This window comes from Vulpes lagopus, chromosome 10 (assembly GCF_018345385.1).
Source record: "Vulpes lagopus strain Blue_001 chromosome 10, ASM1834538v1, whole genome shotgun sequence".
NCBI classification, from domain to species: Eukaryota; Metazoa; Chordata; class Mammalia; order Carnivora; family Canidae; genus Vulpes; species Vulpes lagopus.
The window spans coordinates 80,952,862-80,978,723 of NC_054833.1; the positions used below are offsets into that span (position 1 = coordinate 80,952,862).

Sequence of the window (25,862 nt, forward strand, 5' to 3'; positions counted from 1 at the left end):
GGTATCTGTTATTTTATTTGAGCACAGCAACGGTAATATTAATATTTCACTGCTTCCTGGCTCCCATCGATGCTTTGAGAAGTCAGTTTGCCAGCTTTTTGGGGCTGATCAACCTATTATTTCTGGCAGCTTCTGAGATCTTTGACCTTAATGTTCTGCAATTTTTATATGACATATGTAGTTATTGGGTGCTTTTTATTCTATTTTTTTCCAAGTTGAGATTCATTGTGATTCCTAAATCTGGAGGTTGTTGGTCAATCACTTAGAAGTGTTTCCACAAATAGAAGAAAATAACTGCCTTTCTCTCATTCTTTCTCAGTTCTTCTACAAGTCTGATTACACGTATGCTTGCCTTTCTCTCTGTCTTAACGTTTCAAACTTCCCCATCTCTGATTTTTGGATAGATCTTGTCTCATTCTCGGGATCCCTGGGTGGCGCAGTGGTTTGGCGCCTGCCTTTGGCCCAGGGCGCGATCCTGGAGACCCGGGATCGAATCCCACATCGGGCTCCCGATGCATGGAGCCTGCTTCTCCCTCCGCCTGTGTCTCTGCCTCTCTCTCTCTCTCTGTGACTATCATAAATAAATAAAAATTAAAAAAAAAAAAAAAGATCTTGTCTCATTCTCAAATCAGCTGTGTCTAAACTATGTTAAGTCTTCCCATTAAATTTTTTATTTTAATTGTATTTTTCATTTCTGGAAGTTCTGTTTTGCTCCCTCTCAAATCTACTTGGTCATTCTGTATAGTCTACTGTTGTTTGTTTATATTTTCAAGCTAGCTTTTATTTCTTTAAACATATCATTTTATTCTCTGTGTGGTGGTTTTGACTTCTAAAGACTTAATTGGTCTGATTCTGCTATTTGCCTTTCTGTCAGTTTTCACTCATGGGACCTTGTTTTCTTAAGAATTTTGGGGTTGTAGACTATGAGCTGTTCATTTTCCTTGACTCTTTGCCTGGGAATTCCTTAAGTCCTGCTTGAAGCCATGATCCTCTTGAAAAGACTTGTTTTTGCTTCTGCTAGTCACCTTGGGGCACCTCTGACTAACTTAAACTAAATTCTACCATTTAGAAATTTTGGACCACTTAGGCAGTATGAATTTGGACCAAGGACCAGTATGAGGGATAGCCTGTGTTTAATAATTTTCAGAGGAATTTTTTAAGTAGGATCCATGCCCAACATGGGACTTGAACGCATGATCCCAAGATCAAGAGTTGCCTGCTCTACCTACTGAGCCAGCCAGGTGCCCCCACAGAAATTTTTTTTAACCCATAAGTGCCAATATCAAAACTGGTAAGTGGGTTTATTTCTCTGTAACCCTCACTAAGGGTGCAGCATTTGGATTCCACTTTCATGAAGGTGTATCCTACTGAATCCCCACTTTGGAGGGGACCCTGGGCTTTATGCCTTGTCACCTCAATCTGTACAGCCACCAGAGTGGAGGCTCAGTGTCACCAGAGTTTGGCAAAATTCCTCAGGACAGAAGTCAGCCTGACAGTCGCTTATCCCTCAGAGCTCCTGCTTACATGTTATTTTTCAGTCTTTTCTTACATTAGCTGAGAGATGCACTTTAAGAGATTATTATATTTTATTCAGCATTTAAGTTGTTTTCCCTGGGGGGTTTGTCCAGTGTGTCTAGTCCATTGTACCACTGGAAATGTTCCCCAGTATCCTCTCCTCCAGTTTCTTCCTGCACAATTGCTGCTGTAGCAACACAGTGGTTTCTCCAAACTTGCAGTAATGATTCTTGCCTCTGTGCCTTTTCTCATGGTGTTCCCCCCATCTAGAATCTTCTTTCCATCCCACTCTGTTGCTCAGAACTGGGTTTGCCTCTTGGTGTTGAGCCATAAGACACAGCCAAGCCCAAGAATAGGAAAAGGAAGGGTTTTACCTATAAGAAAAGGAACATCCTGGGGGTCTTCCCCAAAGCAGTGTCCTCTCAAGTAACAAAATTGGGGGAGTTTTAAGCTAAGAATGCACAGTATTCATGAAGGGACTTGTGTAATGGGGAATACAGCATGGAACTGGGGCAAAAGTTACGTGATGGTGACTGAGCCCGGGTCAAATCTCGAGGCCTTCCTTGCAAGGGTCAACATTATTGATTCTCTGGCTCCAATGTGGGTCTGGTGTCTCAGGGTTCAGAGGGGCTGAGATCCTGCAGAGATAACTCAGAATGTGTAGCAAGTCAATCTTTACTTCTGAATATGATAGGGCAATGTTCTGGGCTGTTTTTTCTTACATTCTTTCACAAGATGGCTGAGGGCCTAAGATGACTTTTCTTATGTCAAGAAAGCTATGCTTATCTTTCTTTTTCTGGGAACCCCTACCTCTTTCTGCTTTCAATTCCTCCTCACTTCACCTGTATAACTCCTACCCATCTGTCAAAACCCCATAGGTATCATCTTCAGGAGGTCCTCCACGATGCCCTCCCCATAGCAGGGTTAGGATTTTCTCCTTTGCTCTTGCAGCATAGCTCAGAACACTTATGACAGCACGCTGTAAATTTTCCTGCTCACTTCCTTATTTCCTTCATTATACTGAGAATGTTTTAAGGACAGAGATGATGTCTTTTCATCTTTGCTTGCCTGGTACCCAAAGCCTGACCCAGAGCTGGTACCCAGCATCTTCAATACTTATTTGCTGAAGAAATGAGTCTTCTAATCTAATTCTTGCTCTAATCCACCCCACCCCCGCCCCCATGCCTCCCTCCCCAAGCCATGCTGTTACAGCAGCAATAGAAAATTAGCACATCCATTAAAAAGGCAAAACAAAGCAAAAATACTAATAATAAATGTACACTGAAATGACTGGAAAGACTTTCTATAAAATGAAAAGCAAATTATAATAGGTTAGTGGATCTCACTGTTCATTTTAAGATAATAACTTCCTTTTTCCATGTTTTTGAATTTCTAATACCTTTCTTTTTTTTAAGATTTTATTTATTTATTCATGAGAGACACACACAGAGAGACAGAGAGGCAGAGACACAGGCAGAGGGAGAAGCAGGCTCCATGCAAGGAGCCCGATGTGGAACTCGATCCTGGGTCTCCAGGATCAGGCCCTGGGCCAAAGACTGGCTCTAAACCGCTGAGCTACCCAGGAGTCCCTCCAATACCTTTCTTATACCACTTTTATAAGGGGAAAAATAATAAGCTTTTATTTTCTCCCTAAGAGATATACCCCACTCTTCAAGATCCAGATCACACACTGCCTCCCCCAGGAAGCTTCCCAGATAGCTTTGATTTGGCCGGAGGGCCTTCTCTCTGCCCCCATGGCCTTAACACTGCAACTGGATTCGAAATGTCTGAGGAGCAGGGTACATGTTAGATTCTCCCCTAGACTCAGCAGGCCTCAGCTAGTGCGAGTTGAATGTTCATGAGCTGGATTTTTCCTAGGTCGGGTATCTTAAAGCTGCATTTCCCCACACTCTGATGAACTTCTCTGGGGGGTTGTGGGGGATGCAGCCTCACAGAAGCTGGGGGGAGCCTCTCAGGGCCCAGTGGGCAGAGCCTCCTGTGGTACCAGCTCTAAAGATGGCTGCTCCTCATCTGAAATGTTGGTGCTTTCTAACACCCTCTCATTTCTTCTCTATATCAAAGTGACCCAGGTAACAAAACCTGGGGTTCACACTTTGGCAAGCCTTTCTGAGTGGTGTGGTGGGGGAAGTCATGTGGCTGGGGGATTGAAAGGATGGTGGTGAAACAGATGGCCCAGGTGCCAGGGAGAGTCAGAGCGTCTCCAGCCATTTTTCAATCAATACCAGCTTCCAGGATCACCTTCCAAAATGCAAAAGCTAAGCAAGTCTTTCTCCTGCTTGTCCCATAGGTGAAGGTTTCCCACCCCATCCAGGTTGGGGCCAAGCTCTTTATCAAGGTGACCCAGGCCTCTCGCCTCCCTAGATCCATCTCCCCAAGCACCCCTACTCCCACCTGGTAATCCAGTCACACTGCACTGCCCACGTCCCCAAGCAAGCCTTCTCCTACATGCCTTTGCTCCCTCCCACGCACATCGCTTGCTTTATCTGGAACATCCTTCCCTACTCCCCTTCCCCATGGTTCTCCAAGTCAACTCAGGCCGTGCCTCTTCTGAAGGTCACCTGGCCCCATAGAAGGTTGGGGCTCCCCCTCTGTGCTCTTGATCCCCTTATGTCTCCCTGATCCATCATGCTCCCCCTGAGGGCCCTGCCATTGGCACTTGCCAGGTCTGACATCCTTATGGGCTTGAACTCCCCTCCTTGAGCACCAGCACTAGAATGGCTACTCTACATCTGAGATGCTGAAGCCTCCTGACATCCCTCAGCTTCTTGTCTCCTACAATATGTCATGGGTGGTGGCTCCCCAGAGCCTGGCATAGTGCTACATGCAAAAGGGAGCTCAGCAACAGTTGGTTATCCATCTCATGAGAAGCGTCACAGGCAGTGGAGTCTTGGCAGCCTAGTGCCTATTTCAGAGCTGTTCCACCTGCCAAAAGCCAGAGCTGGATAAGGTCCTTCCTCCAAGATGTAGCCTGCAGAAGCCACAGAGCCAAGAGAGGCAGGCAAGCTCAGAGCTCACTGGCATCTTTCCCAAGGATAGTGAGCAGCACACAGTGTGCTGCTTGGAACAACCCTTCTCTCTTTGCCTTTGGGCAAGAAATGATGCTCTCACCCTCATTTTAGTCCCAAGCCCCAGACTTCTATATCCAGTGTCCTCCTAGCTCTTCAGGGACGACCCACAAGCCCCATGACTCCACAAGGCCTGAACCTTACTCCCTCCTGACCTGCTCCCCAGCCCCTAGCTTCCTTCCATCTGCTCATCTAGGCATCATTCATCATTCTAGATATTCTTACATATGTGCACACATACATACACGTCCACACATACATACACATGCACGCACACTCTTGAATTAGTCACCCGTAACCCTGATAGACATCTCTGAGAACCTCTATAAACCAAAGTCCTGTGTGTATTACAGGTGATTCTTGGATTCATTTAAACTCCGGGGTCCCTGAAGTAGGGATAGTTTCTAACTTACTTCCCACACCGGAGCCCCCAGGACACTCTCAGCATGAGGTGGTGACTCTGCCCTTTTGTTGTGGACTCGCTGCCCCAGGAGTGGCTTCTGCATGATCGTGATCGGGGCTGGTACACCAAGCCTGTTAGCTTCAAACTCAGGTAGATAATCTATCAACCACAAGCTGGGATGGAAGGAAAATTCATAGGCCTCTGGCAGATATAATCTGTCCTTGTCATCAACATTTGCCTGACCTTGGTGACTTCCTGGGGCAAGGCAAAACAAGGAAAAGATCAATTCAGCCTCCACGTTTTGCACAGGGGAAGAACAGGGCCCGCGAGGGGAAGACCCCTTGCTCCAGGTCTCAGGAAAGCAAGGGCCAGCTGGGTCTACATCTCCGGTCTCCCAACTCCCAGGCAGGAGCAGGCAAGCCCAACATTCTCTGGCCTCTTAATGTGCTCAAAGTTCATTTGGGAGGTGGTAGGCCTTTCTGCTTGATTTGTTAAGATCCTGGGAGGGTGTGGATAGAAGAGGAGGGTGGGGAAGGGGGAGGAGCCTCAGAAGCTATCTCCGCTGTTGACTCTCCTAGCCTGCAGGAGCCAGAGTGCCTTGGTGGAGAACTGGATGCTACCAGGGGCTCCTGAATTCCAGCAGATCCCAGCAACAGAGAGCATTGGGAGACTCTGAGCCGTGGGGACTTGGAAGGCATTCTCCACAGAAGATCGTCATGGGCTGCAATAAGGGGTGCTCGATGAGTCGGGCCAAATGGGCCCTTGTGGGCAGTGTCAGTGTGGTTCTGGTGATTGCCATCGGATTGGTCCTGAGCTTCACGCTGCAGCAGCAGCAGCACAACCAGCCAGGTAGGGGCCTTCCCGTCATGCCGTCTGGTTGGCTTCCCATCGACTGCTCTGATGGCCTCCTCTCCCACCCCGCATCCCCACTAAGACCCTAACCCCAGCAGAAGGCCCCATCAACCTTCCCCTCCTCTGCCACCGGGCTTGTTGCCTTCAGCCCAGGCCTCACTCCTGTACCCCTGAGCAGACCTTCCTTTCTGGGGGTCGTGTGGATCTCAGGCTCAGCAGATGGAGCTCAATCCATCTTCCCCCCCGCCACATCCGCTCCTCCCTGTGTCCATTTGGGTAAAGGGCCCCTCTTTTCCCACAGAAACCTGGGGGTGGCCTCCACCCCCCCCCCCTTCTGCCTCATGTCTGTACCCTCAGGCCTGGCGTCTTGAGGCCTCTGCCTTCCCCACCGCCTGACCTCCCTGCCCACCGAGCTCTCAGGCCTCCAGTGTCCTTGATCCCTGCTGGGGCTTCCCTGCATACAGCCTCTGGGTGCGGCCTACTCTCCCAGCCAGCCCTCGCTCTGCAGCCCCTGAGAGGGGCTCAACACAAGCTGCCTTGGCTGCCCTCAGCACATGGCCAACCCCTTTGCTGGCGTTCACAGTCATTGACAGCCTGATCCAGCACCCCCTTCCAGCCCTGCCCTCTCCGTGTCTCCACTGTTATCTGTACCAGGCCAGTGGCATTCCTCTAGGTGACCACACTCTTTCCGTCAGCCCAGGCTCTGCTTATGCTGTCTTCTCTGTCAGGAATAACCCAGACCTCCTTTTCTGTCACATTTACACCCATCCTCAAGCCCCCTTAAATGTTCCCTCTTCTGTGACCTTCCTGACTCCTCCAGCTGGTTGGGCATCTCCTTGTGCCCAGGAGCCCACACATTTCTCTCACAATGCTGATGACTCTGGGGTCCCTGTCTCTCTGCTAGACATGCCCTGGGAGCCCGGGGATGATCAATGGGATGAAACGGGCAGGAGTCTCAGGCAGAGGTGAGAATTGAGGTGAACAGCCCCCTTGGCTTTCATTCCAGGCTGTGAGCAGGATGCGGTCTGCCGCCCCGACGCAGACATGCTAGACTACCTTCAGAGCCTGGGCCAGATCAGCCGACAGGATGGTCTACTGGTCAGCTGGTACCACGCGGCCAACAGCCGGGAGCAGATGGAAGCTGCCCTACGCAGTAAGTCTGGCTGCCAGGACTGGGACAGGCCAGGGAGGAGGGGATGGTGGAGATGACAGGAGAGCAGAGGTGGGCTGAGACAGCATTACCTATGTCATGGCATGATGGTTTGAACTAGATGTCTGATTCCAAAGTCATCACGTCCTGCCCTCTACCCCAACCACCTGCCAGCTGCCAGATGTCCCGGCTAGGAGATCCTTGCCCTCAAAACTTATGGAAGCCAGAAGATGTGAATTTGAGCCTCAGTGCTATCAAAACTGAGCTGTGAAAAGCTGAGCAAATTGTGTAATGCCTCAGAGCCTCCAATTCAGAGTGATTATGGCGGCTCTAGGGTAGCAGACACAAGTCGCATCCTGGCCCCACTACATCAGGACCTTGGCCAAAGAGAAGGCCAGCGGCCCCAACCAGGCAGTGCCAACCAGCAGGGAGCATGGAGAGGTGCCCCTTAGCCTAGCTCAGGGATCCAGAGGCCCAGTTTCCTCCTGAGGGTTCTGCTACATCACTGGAGTAGGCCCCTGGGAAGTAGGGTGGTGCACAGCTGGGGTGAGGACCCTGAGTGAAACCCAGGGGCAGGGTTAGGCTGGTGAAATCAGAACTGGGTTCATATCTGACCTTGGCCCTTTACTGCCAAGTGATTTGGGACAGGTGACATCATCTGTCCACAGTTCAGTTTTTCCCTCTGCAGAACGTGGATAGGTAGACTTTCTGTACCATTTATCATCCAAACCAAATTATGCTGAGGCCACAGAAATATACCAGACTAACCCAGGCAAAGAGGGGGATACGGCCATGTAAATAATGATTAAACACTTAGTGAATGCCTAACCAAGGATATCCTATTACTTAATTTTTGTGAGAAAAAGGTACAGAGAAGACAAGTAACCTGCCAGAGTAGCATAGATTGCTACCTATGTATCCCAGTGCTCACGCCTGCAGTCTGGGTTCAGGTCTGTCCTGACATGCGGGGGTGAGGTGAGGGGAGAGCTCCATAACTTCCTGTCCACTCCCTGGGGAGCCAGCCCTCCTTCCCTCCTGGGGCCACAGGAAATGGGTCCTTCCCTCCTCACACCCCACCCAAACACCAGATTCAGCATCTAAAGGCAAGTAACAACTTTTCATGATGAGACGATTTTGCCAGGAAGAAGTTGTTGGGGGTAGGTGGCAATCACAAGGAGGCACGTTAGGTCCAAAATGTACTTTCCACTGGTCTTCAGTCCAATTCACTGAGCATTCACTGAGTCCCTGGGTCAATCCCAGGAGGAAGGCTCAGAAATGAGATGTGACCTAATCACATCTAGCCCCCTTGCCGAGGGGCTCCCAGTGTCTCCAAGGGAGGCAGTTAGTGCAAGTCAAGCCAAGCAGCAGCAGCATCAGAGGGTCATAATGACTCAGATGGCTCTCGATGCACCCCTGTGTCCCTGAGACTGGAATGCTCCCCCACCATTGGATGGGGAAGGAGACCCCAATGCATCCATTCTCATTGAGCTCTTACCTGCAGCCCAACCCAGTTCCAGCCTGATTTATCCAGGCCTCACTGGGGCCCCAAGCCTTTTGGACCCCTCCCTCTGCATTCCCAACGAACCACGAGATAAAAGAATTTTGTGCTCAAGTCAGAAAATGAAGGCGGCCTTCATAAAGCCCTTCATGGTTTAACAATGTGTTTTTATGTTCACATCCTGTTTCCATGGCCTGGGGAGGTCATCCCCATCTCGCCAGTGAGGAAACCAGGGAGTCCGCACTCTAGAAGCAGGGTCCATAATTTTGGGATGAAATGGGATGATGTGAAATGCCTGGCTCACTGCCAGGGACATCCCAGCACTCACCTTCCTCCCCCTCCTGGAAATCTAAGCACCCAGGTTTTAGAGAAATCTGCAAAAATTATCTGCAGCTTTGGCCAAGCTTATCTTTCTGGACCTGGGCTTACTGATCCTTTTTTTTTTTTTTCAAGGTTTTATTTATTAGAAACAGAGAGAGAGAGAGGCAGAGACACAGGCAGAGGGAGAAGCAGACTCCATGCAGGGAGCCCGATGTGGGACTCAATCCCAGGACTCCAGGATCATGCCCTGGGCTGAAGGCGGCGCTAAACCGCTAAGCCGCTAAGCCATCGGGGCCCGCCCTGGGTTTACTGATCTTGACTTTTCTATCATTAATCCATTCAGTTGTTCATCATTCAACAACCATTTTTTTAGGCCTGATACCATCTAGGCACCCAATCAAGTGATGGTCAGTTCAGATCCCAACCCTGCACCCTTGGTGACCACACTCAGGAAGGCTGAGGTTAATTAAGTGAGCAACTAACTACACAGGGCCAAGCACTCAGAAGAGTAGCACAGAGGCAGATGACTAAGGCAGACTGGACATAGGGTTCGGCATGGCCTCCCCAAGGAAGTGATATTTTAAGCCAATGCTAGCAGATGAGCAGAAGGTAGCCTAGTAAAGCTGCAGAGGGAAGAGTGTTGCCAAGGCAACAGCCAGGAGGAAGAGTCCAGAGATGGGAGGACAAAACAAATTCAAGCCTCACTACTCAAAGTGTGGTCCCTGGCCAGCTCTCCCTAGAAGCTTTCTTTAGATATGCAGTCTCAGCCCCGCCCCTGACCCGCTGATCAGAGCTTGGATTTTAACAGTTCTTGGGTGACATGAATAGAATACTCACTCAGTTGCTGGGTAGAGCAGGTCTAGAGGTGAGAAGTCAGGAGGTTGTGAGTGTAAACCAGGAGAAAAGGCCTTTTGTGAGGCTGTAGAGCTGAACTCGACCCCCGTCCCCCGCCCCTCCACTACACACCCCAAATGCCCAGTGACTCTGGCAGGGACTTCTGGGTCCACTTCCACTGGGAAGGCCTTAGCTCCCTCCTAGACCGACTTCTGGAGGACAGGATTTTAAAAATTGAAATTTAAAAATTAAAATAACAGGGATCCCTGGGTGGTGCAGCGGTTTGGCGCCTGCCTTTGGCCCAGGGCATGATCCTGGAGACTCGGGATCGAATCCCACATCAGGCTCCCGGTGCACGGAGCCTGCTTCTCCCTCTGCCTATGTCTCTGCCTCTCTCTCTCTCACTGTGTGCCTATCATAAATAAAATAATTTAAAAAATAAAATTAAATTTAAAAAAATAAATAAAATTATTAAAAAAATTAAAATAACAATGCTCTGTGCTTTTATGGCACAGGGAGATAGGCAAGCTCTTGTACTTCAGGCGGGAACATGAATCAGAACAATTTTTCTAGACAGTAATTTGATAATACGGGTTTTAAAAATGGCCCTGCATGGCCCTGCCTCAAATTCCACAAGTAGGGATTAGAAATAATTCAAAAACCGGGATGAAATATGCATCATTATTAGCAAAGAATTGGAAACTACCAAAATGTCTCAGGAAGAAGAGGTGGCTAACGAAATCATGGTGAGCACCCTCAAACAGAGCATTTGTAGCCTTTAAAAAAGAAATGATTGTGAAAATGTCATAATATTGAAAAAGATTAAAATTATAAATGCAGCATGGTCTCAATGATGCAGCTTCCCCTGGGGGTCAGCTATGTATGATGGGGGTCATACATAGACAAAGATGGAAGAAAATACATCAAAATGTGACCTATGATGGAAATGTGGATGAGTATTGTTCTTCCTGCTTTTCCGTATTTTCCAAATGTTCTTTGATAAATGTGTCACACTATGATGATGATGGGGAAAAAAAAATTGCAAAAGGAACTGACCGAGTTCTGCGTCTCGCCCAGGCAACGCCATGGTCCTGGAGGCAGACGTCAACATAGAAGGACTTGACACAGCCAACGAGACAGGGGTCCCCATCATGGCGCACCCGCCAGCCATCTACAGCGACAACACCCTGCAGCAGTGGCTGGAGGCTGTGCTGGCCTCTTCCCAGAAGGGTAAGGACTCTCTCAACCCCTCCCTGGCCCTGTGGTCCCCTCCCCCCCATCCCCCAAGCCAGGACAGTCCCAGTCTCCCAGCTCATTGCCTGGACTTTCCCAACCAGGCATTCCGGACGCCCAGGCCCAGGGCATTCTAAGTGAGGTGGGGTTTGGGAAAGGGCAAGGTACACCATAAAGCACCAGACTTGCTCAGATTGCTCCCTCTGAATCCTCCAAAACTGGGTACAACCTATTCAAAGCCCAGGTCTGCCCTTCCCTCCCGGGTCCATCTGCCAGTTTCGGTCAGAATCCAGGTATCAGCCTCCTGCTTCTCCCCGGCTCTGCCATCCACCCACATCCTGCCCCAAACCCAGGCCCTCTCATCTTCCCTCCATCACTATGGGCACACCTGAGTGAGCTTTCCAAAAAGCCAACTTTGTCACTCCCCCTCTTCAGCCCTGCATGGCTCCCCATTGTCCTTGGACAGTGTTGTCTCCTTGACCTGGCTTTCAACCACCCTCTCCAGCTTCCCAGCCTCATCTCCTGTGGTTCCCCTCATCGCCAGTCTTCTCCAACCCCTCGCTGCCAGAATAGCACAGGCCTTTGTTCACGGGTGGGGGGGCTCCTTCCACCTCCACGGCCCCCTTCTATTCAAACGCCACCCCTTCCTGCAGGCTACGTGACCTCCACACAGGCTAAGTTGGCTTAGGACCCTCTAAGCCTGCCCTGTCCAAGAACCACAGTCTTTTTTTATCCTGTGCTTGCCGGCCCCTGCACCAGCCTAAGTCTAGACCCTTAGGTGGCCTCTGACTCCTCCCCGCCAGGGGCAGGGGCAGCTCCTTCCCCTGGGGGTCAGCTAGGCCTGCTGGAAAGCCCTCTTCACACCCAGCCGGAATCTGCTCCCTGCTTTCCCACCTCCTCCCCCACCCTATCCCACCCCAAACCTGCTCTCTCTGCTCCAGGAAGTCATGTCTGCTGGCTCCTTCTGCCCTGAGCATGAGGGGCCATTTCCCCAAGCCCTCGGCCCTCTCCCCACAGGCATTAAACTTGACTTCAAGAGCATCAAGGCTGTGGGCCCCTCGCTGGCCCTCCTGCGGCGGCTGACAGAGGAAGGGAGAGTCCGGAGGCCTGTGTGGATCAATGCCGACATCCTGAGGGGCCCCAATGTGCCCATCTCAATTGAGGTCAATGCCACGCAGTGAGTACTCACTTCTCTGCCCCAGCTATGTCCAGCCACACCATAGAATCTGACCTTAGCCTTTGTACATGCTGTTCCCTCTGCCCGACATGCCTTTCCCCATTCCCTGCGAACCTTTGCCCAGTCGTTGCCTCCTCCAAAAATTACCCCAACATCCCAGGCTGCGGAGAGCCTTCATTCACACTTTCTCCTAACACAGCCCTGATTTCACTGGGCTGTCTCGGCCAGATGACAGGTTTGTAGTCCCTACTCCATGGTGGACTCCGGGAGGGCAGACAGGGCCCAGCCCTTTCTGTATCCTCAGTGACCACAGCAGGGCTGGCCTGCCAGAGAAAAGTCTAAAAGTGCTAACTCCTTCCCCAGCCTCTCTGCAGTCCCAGCACTGCCACCAACAGTCCTCACATATTCCAGCTGCCTAGCGCTCTATAGTTTATAATGAAAGGCCACACAAAAGGAGAAAGTGTGTCAAATTTGACCCTTACTTAGCAACACTAGATTAAGAGAATCTCCCCCATTTTGCAGAAGAGAAAGCTGACAGTAATCGAGACTCAATTTGTTGAATGTTTATTATGTGCCCAGACATTGTTTCTAAAAGTACTTTCGTTATCAAGAAAATGAGGTAGGTACTATTATTTTCACTTCATTAGTATAGGAACTAGCTCATCGTAGTTGTATGACTGGCCTAAGTCTAAATATTGCAGAACAAAGATTCAAAGCCAGGTGTCTTCCTGATTCTAATCATCCATCTCTCCATCTGTCCAGCCAGCCAGCCAACAATCCACCCGTCCAATATTTATTGTGATTCTCAAACTGAGGTGCCTTTGGAAAGCAGCAGTTGGAAAAATGTAGTCAGCGGCCCAAGATAAATATGGCTCATCTTCTTGGAGCATTGATCTTACTCAACAGTTTGGGGAGAAGGAAAGGGCAAGAATAAAATTGAAATCAGGGCAAAATTTAAACGGAATTTAAAAATAATATCTGAAGTTTTAGACTCATGACTAAAGAGTCTAAATCCCCACATCTGGGGCCCTGGTTTGTCTCTCCTGTCCCAATGGTGATGCTGAAGAGGCCCTGCCCTACCAGAAGGGATGCCATCTTTGATAATCAACGAGGTTGAATGAACTGCCCAAGGTTAGAGGTGGGACCTCAACCCAGAACCCCCTGGTTCCAAAGTCCATGCCTCATTTGTAGGACCTCAGTAAGTCACTTTTTCTCTTTAGGACTCTGCTTCTGTCTTCATAGTCTACATTCCATAGGACTAGCACAGTGATGGGAACCCCGGAGGTGAGGAAGGGGCCAGCAAGGTTCACAAAGGCCAGTATCTCTGTTCCTTGGCAGGTTCTTGGCCTTGGTCCAGGAGAAGTATCCTGAAGCCACCCTGTCTCCGGGCTGGACCACCTTCTATGTGCCCCTGTTCTCAAATTCAACATACACCCGAGCCATGGTGGAGAAGATGCAGGGGCTGCTGGGAGCACTGCCACAGAAGGTCACCTTCCCTGTCCGTGCTGTCATGGTACGGGCTGCCTGGCCCCACTTCAGCTGGCTTCTGGGCCAGTCGAAGAGGTGAGAATTCCCATGCCCCTGCCACAGTCCCTGAGCCACCAAACCCACCCCCAGGCACCAATGCCCCCAGGGGAGATTCCAGATGCTTAAACATATCTGTCCAATATCTACTGGTGGTCCCATCCTCTACAATATCCCTGCTCTCTGCTCCTGTACCTCTGGTGATGGGCTGACTCCCCCCCACCCCACCCCCACCCCCAGCAGCCAGTCCATTGGTGGATAACTCCACCTAGTGGCAAGTCTTCCTCCTGTGGGAGCCAGCTGTGCTCAGGATTGTCCTGTAGGGACTCCCCATCTGCACTCCTACAGTCTGCTTCCAGCTGTCCAGTCCCACCATTCTCAGCCATTTCCCACAGGAGCTCCAAGGGCTGTCCCGTTCCCCCTCCACACCTAACTTCTTCCCCACTGCCCTGTACCCATCCCTTTCTGTCCCTGTCCCTTTCCTAAGACAGGAGCAGAAATAGACACTCCCAGTGAGGATGCAGGGCAGGCTGGCCCCTCCTGCTCAGCGTCTCACTCATTCTCCCTTCTGAAGCTCCTGTGGCTTCTCCTGCTCCTGGGAAGGGGGTAGTTCTCAGGGGAGAAGGGGCTGGTGGGAAGCTGAAGGCCAGATGCCCTATCCCTGCCCAGTGAGGCTCCAGTTCTGAGCACAGGAGTGGGGCCGTGGACCTTGCTGAGCTGGCTCTCTGGGCTGCAGGTACAGCCTGACACTGTGGCAAGGTGTCATGGACCCCGTGTCAGTGGACGATCTCCTCTATATCCGAGACAACAGCGCTCCCCACCAAGTCTACTATGACCTCTTCGAGCCTGTCCTGTCGAAGTTCAAGCAGCTGGCCGGTACGGAGGGGTGTGCGGTGGACAGGGAGGGTGGTGGGCCTGGATTCTGCACAGGGTACCATTGGTAGACAGTGGAGCAGAGCTGGAGGGGTGATGTAGCATCATCAGAAGGGAAAATTCAGAGTGGAATCAGGTCAAAGGATCCTATGGTGTGCCAGAGCTCGGTATGGTAGGCCAGAAGCAAGGATTCCATTTTGTAGTTGAGGAAACAAGTAACCTACACAGTCATTCGCTTGTACGTAGCACAGCTCAGATGCAAAGCCATGTTCGGTTCCTTTACAGTATAGTTCCTCAGAGACCACCCCCCCCTCCAGTGCACGTACTAATTAGTGGCCCAGATGTTACCCATTCGCTTGTCCCAACCCCTCATCCCCTTGACCCTGGACCTAGGAGACCCTGCAGTTAAGTCATCTCAGAGGAAACCCATTGACTCAAACCCAGTAGTAGACTCAACATTACTACCATGGAAGTCACATAGGTGAGGGGAGGTGGAATTCTGGCTTTGGGGCCAGGCCAACTCAGCTCCATCAGGTTCCAACCCCAGTAACTCTGCTTGTTGGCTGTGGGACCTTACTTGTTGGCTGTGGGACCTTGGGCAAGTCCCGTCTTGTCATCCCCAAGGGGAGAACCTCTGCCTCAGGACTGAGAAAAGCGTGTGTGGGCACAGGGCGCAGAGAAGGTGCTCGGTGAATGGTGGTCACTTCATCTTGACAATTTGGGGTCCACAGCAAATGCCACGCGGAAGCGAATTTACTACACGGGAGGCAGCCTGATACCTCTTCTCCAGGCCCCCGGGGGGGACGGTCTGAGCGTGGAGTGGCTGGTTCCTGACATCCAGGGCAACAGGAGAACCGCCACAGTTAGCCTACCAGGTGAGATGGGCCTTCAGCCCCTGTGCTCCTAGCCCACCCGCGGGCCCTTCCTTTGCTCGGGGCAGGAAGCTAGGGCCTCGGTTACCATGGCGATGTGCCGGATGCCCGGTGGCGCCTGCAGAGTACGGTGGTATCAAGAGAACAGGACTCCTAAGGCTCATATCCCTGAGGGAGAGGCAGGCACAGGCCCCGGGGCTGGGCCAGCGGCTCATCACGTCATTCCCATGACCCCCGGGAACCTTTGTAAAATACCCTTTCTACCTGGAGCCCAGACCATCCACCCAGATCTTGGCAGACGGGGCGCCAGCTTCTCCTTGGCTGCCTCCATCACCGCCCCTTTAATAAGGGCGTCTGACACCTCACCATGACCTGAACTCCTGACTCTATTGTCTCCACTTCCTCTTTCAGACGGAGAAGGCATGATCATGCTGAACGTTGGCCTCCAGAGGCCTGCAGCCAAGGACCCCGTGCCCATCATACATATCCCAGGAGGTCCCACCATGACGCTGGAGGCCTGCCTGCTGCGGCTCGCTGGGCGGCCCGGACGCTGGGGTGTCCATCTGCATATAGCAGAGCCCACAGCCCTCCGTCCATCCCTGACCACGCTGGCCCACCTCTCCACCCTCGGCCACCTGACCCGGCCTGTGTGGATCGGGGCCACCATCTCCCACGGCAGTTTCACAGTCCCCGGCCACGTGACTGGCAGGGAGTTGCTTGCAGCCGTGGCTAATGTCTTCCCCCATGTGACAGTGGCACCAGCCTGGCCTGAGGAGGTACTGGGCAGTGGCTACAGGGAACAGATGCTCACGGATATGCTGGAGCTATGCCAGGGTCTCTGGCAACCTGTGTCCTTCCAGCTGCGGGCTGGGCCGCTGGGCCAGAACATGGTCGGAGTTGTGGCCAGGCTGCTGGCGGCCTCCCCCCGGGCCACCGTCACAGTGGAACACGGCCCAGAGGGGGGCGACTATGCATCTGTGCAGGCAGTGCTGCTGGCAGCCAGGGCTGTTGACAGGACCCGGGTCTACTACAGGCTGCCCCGGAGTTACCGTGAAGACTTGCTGGCGGATGTTAGCAGGAACTGAGCGCCCACTGGAGCTGGGCAGGCGGAGCCCTGGGTCAAGGCTTCCCACAGGGGTAGGCAGGAAGCAATAAATGCCTCTGCCTTCCTCAATGCACTGCATAGTGTGTCCCTGGGGGCAGGACAGCAGGAGTGGGCACGCGGAGGCTACTGTAGGCATCTAGAGGGTCTGGAGGCTGGGGGCCAGATCGCTCCGATTGTCCAAGAGGAACTGCTCACAAGCCTTGAAGGTGGTGTAGAACTCCGAGGAGAGGCCAGCCACGTTGGTGGTCACGTAGTTGAGAAAGCCCGGGGTAGCCTGGTTGTAGTAGGACACCTGTGGGACAGGACACCATGTTCAGGGAGGCTGGGCAGGGGGAGGGGGCATGAAGCCCATGGGAAAGGCAGCAAACACAAGCCAGCACCCTGGGGGTGGTGTGACCCCTCTTCTGGGGGCTGAGAATCCTGCTTTCCTCAGTCATGGGCCGGCCTCGTCAGATGGGGAAGGTTCTGGAAGACAGGCTGGGCCTTCAGAGCTCACCACAAATAAATGGTGGTGCTCTAGGGTCATAACAGCAAGTGAACACCAGCCTAATTCCTGCCTGGGTGATTCTTGGGGTCCTAAAGTGGCCAGGCTCCGAGGAGGGGGGAGCTGCTTGTAGTACCCCACCCTCGCTTGCCCTCAGCCTCCTCCCCCACATTTTCAATTAGCACTGACTGCCCTGCTGAGCTTTATGGGCCCTGAGAGCCACATAAAGCATTTCCAGACAAGAGAGGTATATAAATAAATAAATAATGAGATGAATTTTAGATCAGAACCCAGGCCTCTGCCCTCAGCATCCAGAGCTTTTTCCAAGACCCTGCAGTCTTACCTCTGCACAGATTGGTTCTTAATGAAGGCTTGTTTCTAGCCCCAGACACTCATGGGCTCCCTCAAGCTAGCAGAGAGAGCCTGCTGGCAGGCAGCAGGTATGGCATCTACTGAGCCCACGGCACCGAGCTCTGGACATGCATCTGTGGCTTTGGGGGGAGTCTGGGGAGGGAGGAGGAAGGGAACAGTGGGCCTCACCTTGGTCAGCTGGTCCCCCTCTCTCCAGAAGCAGAAACCCGAGCAGAGGGTCTCCCCACGCCTGTATGCTGGCGTCTCAGGGTGGGTGGGCAGTGTAACTGACCTCATCGCAATGACATAGGGGTCCCTGGAGCAAGAGAAAGGGCAGAGAAGGTCCCAAAAGGAGTCGGTGAGGGCCTGCTCTGCCCAGCTCAGGCTCCAGAGCCCCCTCAACACAGACACCCTCACCGGAGTCTAAGGCCCGTAAACTCTGACAAGCCCCAACACTGCAGACGCCCAAAGAGACACCTATTTTGGAATCTCATGCTTCACTTTTCTGCACCCGCTTGTCTCTAGAAGAAGTGATGCCGTGGCCCAGCTGGCAGCCTTGCCATTCTTGGATCAACATGGGGCCTTCGGAGGGCAGAGGCTGAGGTGGTGGCCACACGAGCAAGGGTCTGCCCATGCCTGGGGTGGAGGAAGAAGCCTCACTACCCCAGAGACAGAGACCACCCTGCCTTAGAGCATAAGTGACCAGAGGGGAGATCTATCCCCGTCTTCATTTTAGCCACAGCAAGGCTACAGCAGCCCAGAAAAGCCAAGTGGTGTCAAGTGGAGTCCCAGAGCAAAGAGCTGAGTCTAAGCAGATATCCCCTCCTAAGGAGGAAGATGAGCCCTGCCCGCCACCCCGCCCCCAATCAGGCAGGCACCCACCCGTTGTCACAAGGCTTCCGCCGAGAGGCCAGGATCACAAAGTCCTGGGGCTTGGCATCGCCGCTGAGGACAGGGCTGATGACGTGATAGATGGCATCATCCTCATCCACCTGCTGCACCAGCGCCACGCTCCTATAGGGAGGTCCAGAGGTCAGGACTCAAGGGAGTCACACCAGCTCCTGGGACAGCCTGTCTTGCCCAGGCCCTCCCATGTTTCAGCCTTCTCAAGTGGATGTCTGGGGGACACCATACCCCCTGCTCAGCAGGGCCATAGGAGGGCAGGAAGGCCAGGCCAAAGGCATGCATGAACACACACAGGAACATGCACAGACATGTATACAGGGAAATGCATGCAGACACAGGAACAGGCAGGCACAGACAAACACACCTGTGGGCTGCATGTACACACACAGATATGCACCCACAGGTGGCTACGTATGTCTGCAGGGCTACATGCTCCCCATGGATGTGCAAGGGTTTACCGGTTATGAGCACCTGCTGTGAGCGAGGCGCTGTTCTCAGGGCTTTCCCATACTGTTTCATTTAATCCCACAGCAGCCGATGCCATAGATGCACCCAGCATCCCCATTTTATAGGGAGAAGGGAGCCTGCTTCTCCCTTTACTGCTCCCTCCTGCTTGTTCTAACTGACAAAATAAAATCTTTTTTTAAAAAAAATGCCTTCCTACTATAGGCCCAATGCCCCCAACATCCACCACCAATTACCTCCCAGCTTTGTAGAATGTCACTGCCAATAGGCTTGGGGTCACCTAGACTAAGGCTTTTTAATTTTTTAAAAGATTTTACTCATTTGAGAGCACAGCAAGGGGGGGGGGGCGGCAGAGGGAGAGGGAAGAAGCAGACTCCCCGCTGAGCAGGGAGCCCACTGAGCCATTGTGAGCAGGGAGCCCGACAACAGGATCATGACCTGAGCCAGAGGCAGACACTAGTTTCCCCAGGCGCCCCAACCAAGACTTTTCAAAGCAACAGCCTTTGTGCACCAAACCCTTAAACGGAAAGCTGTGTAGAAAGAGCCACAAGTAGGTCCACTCTGGTAAGATAGGTGGGGGTAGGAAGGGGAAGGCAATTTGCCAAAAATCAACTCGTGCAGACCCACATGCATGGATATCCTTCAAGAATATCGGCTCCTCTTAAGCAGCCATGGGAGAAATAACCAAAGAACCCCCCCAAACTAGGATGTTGACACAACAGAAAATGACTTTAAAGGGATTTGAAAAAAATATCAGTTTCAACTTTAACATTCTCATATTACATACTGAAATTTTGGCTATTTTCCTAAGAACAGATTTATCTTCCTTGGCTAAACTCGGGACGAAAATATTCCCATGAAGACTCAGTAAATTCAGGGAACAAATGTATTCATAGGAATAACATTTATATTCAGTATCTCACTACATTCAAAAATAACATCTGCATGCACATATCCATAAGAAGAGCTGGCAAACGGGGTGAATTCATCAAGCCGGCCTTTCCCTCCATTACCCTGAAGCTGGGAGGGACCCACCCGCCTGCTCAGCATTCTAACCTCCACAAGGGGTCCCTGAGCCTCCTGTGGGGACACAGAACTCCACAGAACACGGTTTTGAAAATCACTGATCTATGCCTGAGTGCAAATGCATGACCTACACCTCAAGTGCCCATTTTAAGAGGAGGAAAACAGGCCTAGAAAGGAAGTGACCCGTTCAGTCCCTCTTCCCTGACAGCTTAGAATGCCCTTGACTCTGACACCCAACTGACTCATAACTACAATCCCCCCGACCCCACCCCCACCCCCGTGCTTGACTAAAGGCCAGCAGGTGCTGAGCATAACGGGGGATGGCTCAGCCAGGGACACCCGGGGACCCAGCTTCCCCAGCAGGCACCCCGCCCCCCCAGGCTCAGCCCTCACCGGTAGTGCTTGTCCCACTCGGGCCTCCGAAGCAGGTCTGAGAGCAGCAGGAAGGCCTGGTTTGTGTCCACGTGAACCAACATCTCCATGTGGAAGGAGAGGAACTTGTCTTCCTCCAGAGTGTATAGGCGGACCTGTGTGGGACAGAGGACAGCCTCGTTCTCATGTCCCCTCCCCAGGCCATGCTGGGCAGTGGGGTGGGCTGACTCCAATGCCAGAGGCCATGGCTACCAACTCAGGGCTGTCACTGACTTGCTGTGTGACTGTGACAAAGCCACTCAACATCTCTGAGCCTTGGTCCCAACCCTGTGAAAATGGGCTGTTGAGAGAAGTCAGCAGAGTGGACCGGAGGGTACGTTAGGAAGCAGGGACTAAGGCCACAGTGGAATGGGTCCTCCAAGCCCCAGATGTCACCGGTGGGGAAGTGACTGTCCCCAGGGCATGGGCAGGGCTCATGTCTTACCTCAGCCCAAGCTTGTGCATTGGCCCCATCCCAGCAGGGAGGAAGCAGCAGAGAGGGGGAAGAAGCAGCAGGGCAGAGAACAACAGAGACAAGAGGTTGAGGGCAAAAGGGTGGGTGGGCAGGAAAGAAAGATTTGGGGGTTCATTCCAGGGCCTGTGGGAGCAGTTGTGTTTCTGTAACTGCACTGGTTTCATGGTCTCATCCAACTCCTTTTAAGAAATCTCTGGGGCACCTTGGTGGCTCAGTGATTGAGTGTCTGCCTTTGACTCAGGTCGTGATCCCGGGGTCCTGGGATCGAGTTGAGTCCCCCATCGTGCTTCCCATGGGAGCCTGCTTCTCCCTCTGCCTGTGTCTCTGCCTTTCTCTGTGCCTCTCATGAATAAATAAATAAGAACATCTTTGAAAGAAAGAAAGAAAGAAAGAAAGAAAGAAAGAAAGAAAGAAAGAAAGAAAGAAAGAAAGAAATCCCCTTTTGACACAAGCAGTTTGAGAGAACTGTTGCTTGCCATCGGCCACCTCTACTGGAGGTAGGGTCAGCTACCTGGTTGATTTCCGAAGACAGCACCCAGTTGTCCTTGGCCACGAGCATCTTTAGGGAGGAGACATTGTTGTAGCTCAGGTACACCTGGACAGAGCACACAGAGAAGCCTCACCTTCTCCCCTTCCTTGGGGGCTCTGGGCCACGGCCACGCAGGACTGGGGCTGAGGACACTGGACCCTGAAGGGGGTGGGGTGGGGAGTGGGCACTGGGCTTCAGGACAAACTCACTGTGTCACCCTCCTCTCGGGGCCTCAGCCCCCCTCCTACCAAACAGGGACAGAGGAAAGCCCTCTGCTGACTGTGCCAACCCTGAGGCATGACATAGTATCCGGTCCCCTTCAGGCCTACTTCCAAACCCACTATGACAAGAAGGGAGAATCAGCGTCCTACTCCCCGCCGCCCCCAGCGTGGGCCTATGGACTGTCCACTCAGAGCAGAGGCCTTACCTGGTTGCTGGGATCCCAGGGGACAGAGAGGGGCATTTCTGCCTGTTTACAGGACACGATGTACTTCCTGGAAGAGGGAAGACGACAACCATGGTCCCTGGGGAGCCCATGTCTTTCAGAAGACTTCTCTCCCTGTGCTCAGCCCAGCAGGGACGAGGGACTCCTGTCTGGCCAGGGAGGCAGGCTGGGCACACAGAAAACAGGAGCTGAGAGCCTACAACCTCATTCAGAAGCAGAGCAAGGCCAGGAGCAGGGTGCCAGGGGGAGGCTTGGGCCCTGCACCCTCGCTGAACAGTTGACTCTCTGGCTAAGCAGCTTGGCCGCCGTGCTCAGCAGCCTCCTCCAAACAGTGGGATTGGGAGGGGTCGTCATGAAGACGAGGGTTGGCCTATGGTAAGTGCTCCGTAGAGGCACACTTTTCCTATTAGCACAAACTCCAGAGTATTTCCAGCACTTTAGGGGCCGTCATGTGCTTCGAAGCCGTGGTGCACACCTGGCTATGCATCTAGAGCGGCTGCATCTCCTCTCAGGACCTTTCTTCATCTGCCCAACATGCATCAGAGTCAATGGAAGGAACCCAGGATTTAGAAATGGCTGGACTTAGCCAGGTTCAAATTCTCACTCTGCCCATCATTCCTATCTGTGTGCCTGTGGCCACATAACCCCTCGTCCTCAGTGTCCTCACCTGGACGATGGGCCAGGAAGACCTCCGGCTAGTGAGGCTGTGTGGATGTAAAAGGCCCGGCCAGTGCCCACCACAAGGGCAGCACTGAAGAAATGCCAGGCCCTGGGGCCTGGGAAACAGGCAGACAGCCCAGAACCTGTGACCCCTCCCACCACCCAGCCCACACTTGCCTGTCCAGTCGGATCTTCTTCCTGGCACTAGCCTCTCGGTAGCGCCGCTCACCATCCTGGGGAGGGACACAGGGACAAGCTGTGATGCAGGCCCACCTGTGCCCTCCTCCCCACTCCTGTGTTATTGTCTGCTCCAGAAGGGCTCAAGGAGGCCCTGTAGCCCCAAATGTGGAGTTCAGGTTCATCAGGGCAGCCAGAGTCCAAGCAAACTGGACAGGAAAGTGCCGAGTCTCTGAGCTCCAGCCTCAGCTTCCCCTAGACTCTCTGAGTGACTTTGGGAACAACACCAGCCCTCACTGGACTCCACTATCCTCCTCTGCACAGGGGCATCGCAAAGGGTACTTGCAGCACCAGTAAGAACCCACATTTCCTGGGCACTTGCTGTTACCGGCAGTCCTCTAAAGCATGTCCATGCAAAATGTCAAACAAGCCTCACAACAACCCTCTAGAGTCAGTACTCATTGTATCCCCCATTTTTCAGAGGAGTAAACTGAGGCACAGAGGTTAGTGGCTTACCCAAGGTCTCAGGGTTAAGGAGTGGGACCAGGAACAGAACCCTGATGGCCTGACCCGGAGCCCACCCTCTTCACCACCGCTTCTAATGTCTCCCCACTCATGAGCATTCACTTGCATAGGCCTGAGAGGCATTCATCAACTATATGCTGCACCTCTCCTGCCGGGCTCCCCTGCTCCCGTTGCCCGACCCCTGCCGCCACTGTCAATGTCCAGCTGTGGATGGGGGGTTTTCACAGCCAATTCTCAGGCCTGTGAGGCAGGCAGGCAGGGCAGGCCTCCCCAGGCAGAGGGAGTGCCTCTCCATAGTCATCCTTTGGCCTCCCCAGAAGGAAGCCCAGAATTGGCCCACAGGAGGCACAAGATTGCATTTTTTAAGAGACAGGCTTTGAACTCCAGCACCTGACTCCTGTTTATATGCTTCTAGCTCTCCCGTCACCTCCCCCTCATAATGGTCACCATTTACTGAGTGCCTACAGGGCTTAGACAAGCACAGGGCCAGGGTCCCGCAGACACCCCCCAACACCCTTGTGAGGCAGGAATGCAGATACAGCCACTTTAAGGGGGAGACTAGAAACTTGCAGAGGGCACCCACTACAATGTGCCAGAGTGGAGTTCCAACCCACATCTGACCCAAAAGCCAGTGCTCTTCCAACTCTGCAGGTGCATGAATGCCTGTTAACACCTGAGGGGCACCTGAGTGGCTCAGTAGTTGAGCGTCAGCCTTTGACTCAGGTCATGATCCTGGGGTCCTAGGATCGAGTCCCACATCGGGCTCCCCATGGGGAGCCTGTTTCTCCCTCTGCCTATGTCTCTGCCTCTCCCTGTGTGTCTCTCATGAATGAATGAATAAAATATTTAAAAAACAAAAAAAAACACCTAACTGACCAAGGTCCATACACAAGGTCCTAGTTCTTTCAGGCAGACCAAGGTGCTTGCCTTGCACAAAGGGCATCTCTGGGGGGATCACAGGGCAGCCAGAGCTGGCCATGCTCTTGCAGAGGGGCAGAGTTGAGCCCATCACCCCCCAGATGTGTCAGGGGCTAGCAGACCCCACCATCCCCCTGGGCAGAGAGGGTGGGGGAGCTGGTGGGGATGCAGGGTGCCACTCACCCCAGGCTGGGGCCGAATCCAGGGCAGTGTCCGAGGCTGGTCGTCCGCGTCCAGGACCACGAAGGTCATGAAGGCACTGTTGATGTGCCGCCGATGGGTCTCAGCCTCCTGGCGATAAGCCTCCACGCACACACCCACCTCCATGCTGAAGGAGAGGGACGGCTGCTTCCGTGCTGGACAGACCTTGCTGAGCCCATGCCCCTCCCCAACATGCACACACACACACACATGTACGCATGCACACATGTGTACACACGCACACTCCTGCAGCTCTCCGAGCAGCCCAGGTCAGGATCCCTCTGCTAGGAAACCCAGGTGGTCCCTTTCATCCATGTTTATGGGCAGCTCCTACATGCCTGGCCCTATGCTAGTCACTGGGGACACAGAAATGAATAAACTGATTAGGTCTATGCCCTCATGGGCTAACAGCTGGGAGATGGGGCAATAAATAAACACATATATACACATATACATGCATATGTACATAGAAGGTATAATGTAATATTTATGCACATGTGCATATACATATACATGTAGACACACACACATATATAATACAACATGTGAACTGCAAAGGATTATGGCAGGATGTGAGCAAGAAAGTGGGGATGCAGAGCCTAATTGGGAAAAAATGTCCATCACGCACATCTTCACAAGGGCTCTAACAGCCATGCCCCTGATAAAGCTCAATTGCTGCTGTTTCTGCATATCCATCTTCATTAATCATAAAAACACAGTCCCCTAGTTTAGGAAGCTCTAAGCATGTGGACATGATGCAGAGGAGGAACCAAGACCCAGAATGGGACAGTGACTGGGCCAAGGTCCCACAACAGCCAGGAAGGGAAGCTGGACTGAAAGGTGGGCCTTGTGGTCCTTAGTTCAGGGTTTTCTGAAGCCCCACCCTCCACATAGCAGCAGAATATGTGAGGGACATACTGAGTAATGACGAGCACAGTAATAATCATCTTCACTGAACGTTTTCTCTGGCATTCTGCTCAAGACAACTGTGATGTAATAGCGAGGGCAAAAGAACCGAAGCTCAGTGGGGGCCACCTGGTGGCTCAGTCAGTTAGGTGTCTGACTCTTGATTTCGGCTCAGGTCATGATCTCAGGGTCGTGAGACAGAGCCCTACGTGGGGCTGCATGCTGAGCACAGAGCCTGCTTGTGATTCTTTCTCCCCCTCTGCCTCTGGTCTCTCCCCCAACCTCACCCCAGCCCCCTATCCCCACCCCTAGACTCTCTCTCTCTCTCTCTCTCCCTAAAATAGATGATAGATAGATAGATAGATAGATAGATAGATGATAGAACACTTATTTTAAAAAAGAACTGAAGTTCAGAGATGTTGAGTAACTTGCCTCAAGCCACATGCTCACTGCCTCATGGCCAGTAAAGGAGAGCGGATCTCGAACACAGGGAGCCAGGCTCCCTCATTTTTAACAACTAAATTATGATCTTTGAAATCCCCAACAAAGATACATATTTAAAGTAAGCCTCCTTGGATGTATCAGGATTCATTCCAAATTAAGGCCTCTGGGAACTAATGGTTGTTTTAGGGAAAAGGTGGGAAAGGATTTGATATATGACAGAACACTGGCAAGAGGTGGCCCCATGATCTGAGCATGTATAGTGTGGTGGGCTCAGAGGCAGGAGCCAGGAAGAGAGGCAGACACATTGAGCATGGGGCTGATCTGAGGCCGCAGGGGCCGCAGGACAGGGGAGCCCAGAGGAGAGAACAGCAGAGCTACACCTTGGTCATGGTGAAGAGGCCAGGCAGCTGGGCAGGGTTTAGACCTCACAGGGCTCATCTGCAGGGGAAAGGGCCCCTTCTTGGGTCAGGAAAAGCTCTCAACTCCAGGGGGCCCT

At 52.5% G+C, this 25,862-nt stretch overlaps 2 protein-coding genes across 6 annotated transcripts in view; one reads left to right on the plus strand and one right to left on the minus strand.

Annotated features, from left to right (window-relative positions):
• Positions 1-5,560: 5,560 nt before the first annotated feature.
• FAM151A (family with sequence similarity 151 member A) lies at positions 5,561-16,512 on the plus strand. The gene is made up of 8 exons (XM_041772001.1): positions 5,561-5,853; positions 6,863-7,009; positions 10,737-10,889; positions 11,910-12,069; positions 13,408-13,632; positions 14,330-14,469; positions 15,198-15,341; positions 15,750-16,512. Exons 1-8 carry the CDS (start codon positions 5,721-5,723, stop codon positions 16,421-16,423), a joined length of 1,776 nt encoding a protein of 591 aa, XP_041627935.1. The 5' UTR covers positions 5,561-5,720; the 3' UTR covers positions 16,424-16,512.
• A 63-nt stretch (positions 16,513-16,575) lies between these two features.
• ACOT11 (acyl-CoA thioesterase 11) overlaps positions 16,576-25,862 on the minus strand; it is a 73,698-nt gene continuing 64,411 nt past the window's right edge. For all 5 annotated transcript variants that reach the window (XM_041771999.1, XM_041772000.1, XM_041771996.1 and 2 more), the window contains exons 9-16: positions 23,999-24,143; positions 22,373-22,428; positions 21,518-21,584; positions 21,073-21,156; positions 20,069-20,202; positions 18,161-18,292; positions 17,468-17,594; positions 16,576-16,735 (exon numbers count right to left, since the gene is read on the minus strand). In XM_041771999.1, the coding sequence (XP_041627933.1) occupies positions 16,580-16,735; positions 17,468-17,594; positions 18,161-18,292; positions 20,069-20,202; positions 21,073-21,156; positions 21,518-21,584; positions 22,373-22,428; positions 23,999-24,143 (901 nt within the window). In that variant the 3' untranslated portion in view covers positions 16,576-16,579. The remainder of the gene's footprint in view (positions 16,736-17,467; positions 17,595-18,160; positions 18,293-20,068; positions 20,203-21,072; positions 21,157-21,517; positions 21,585-22,372; positions 22,429-23,998; positions 24,144-25,862) is intronic.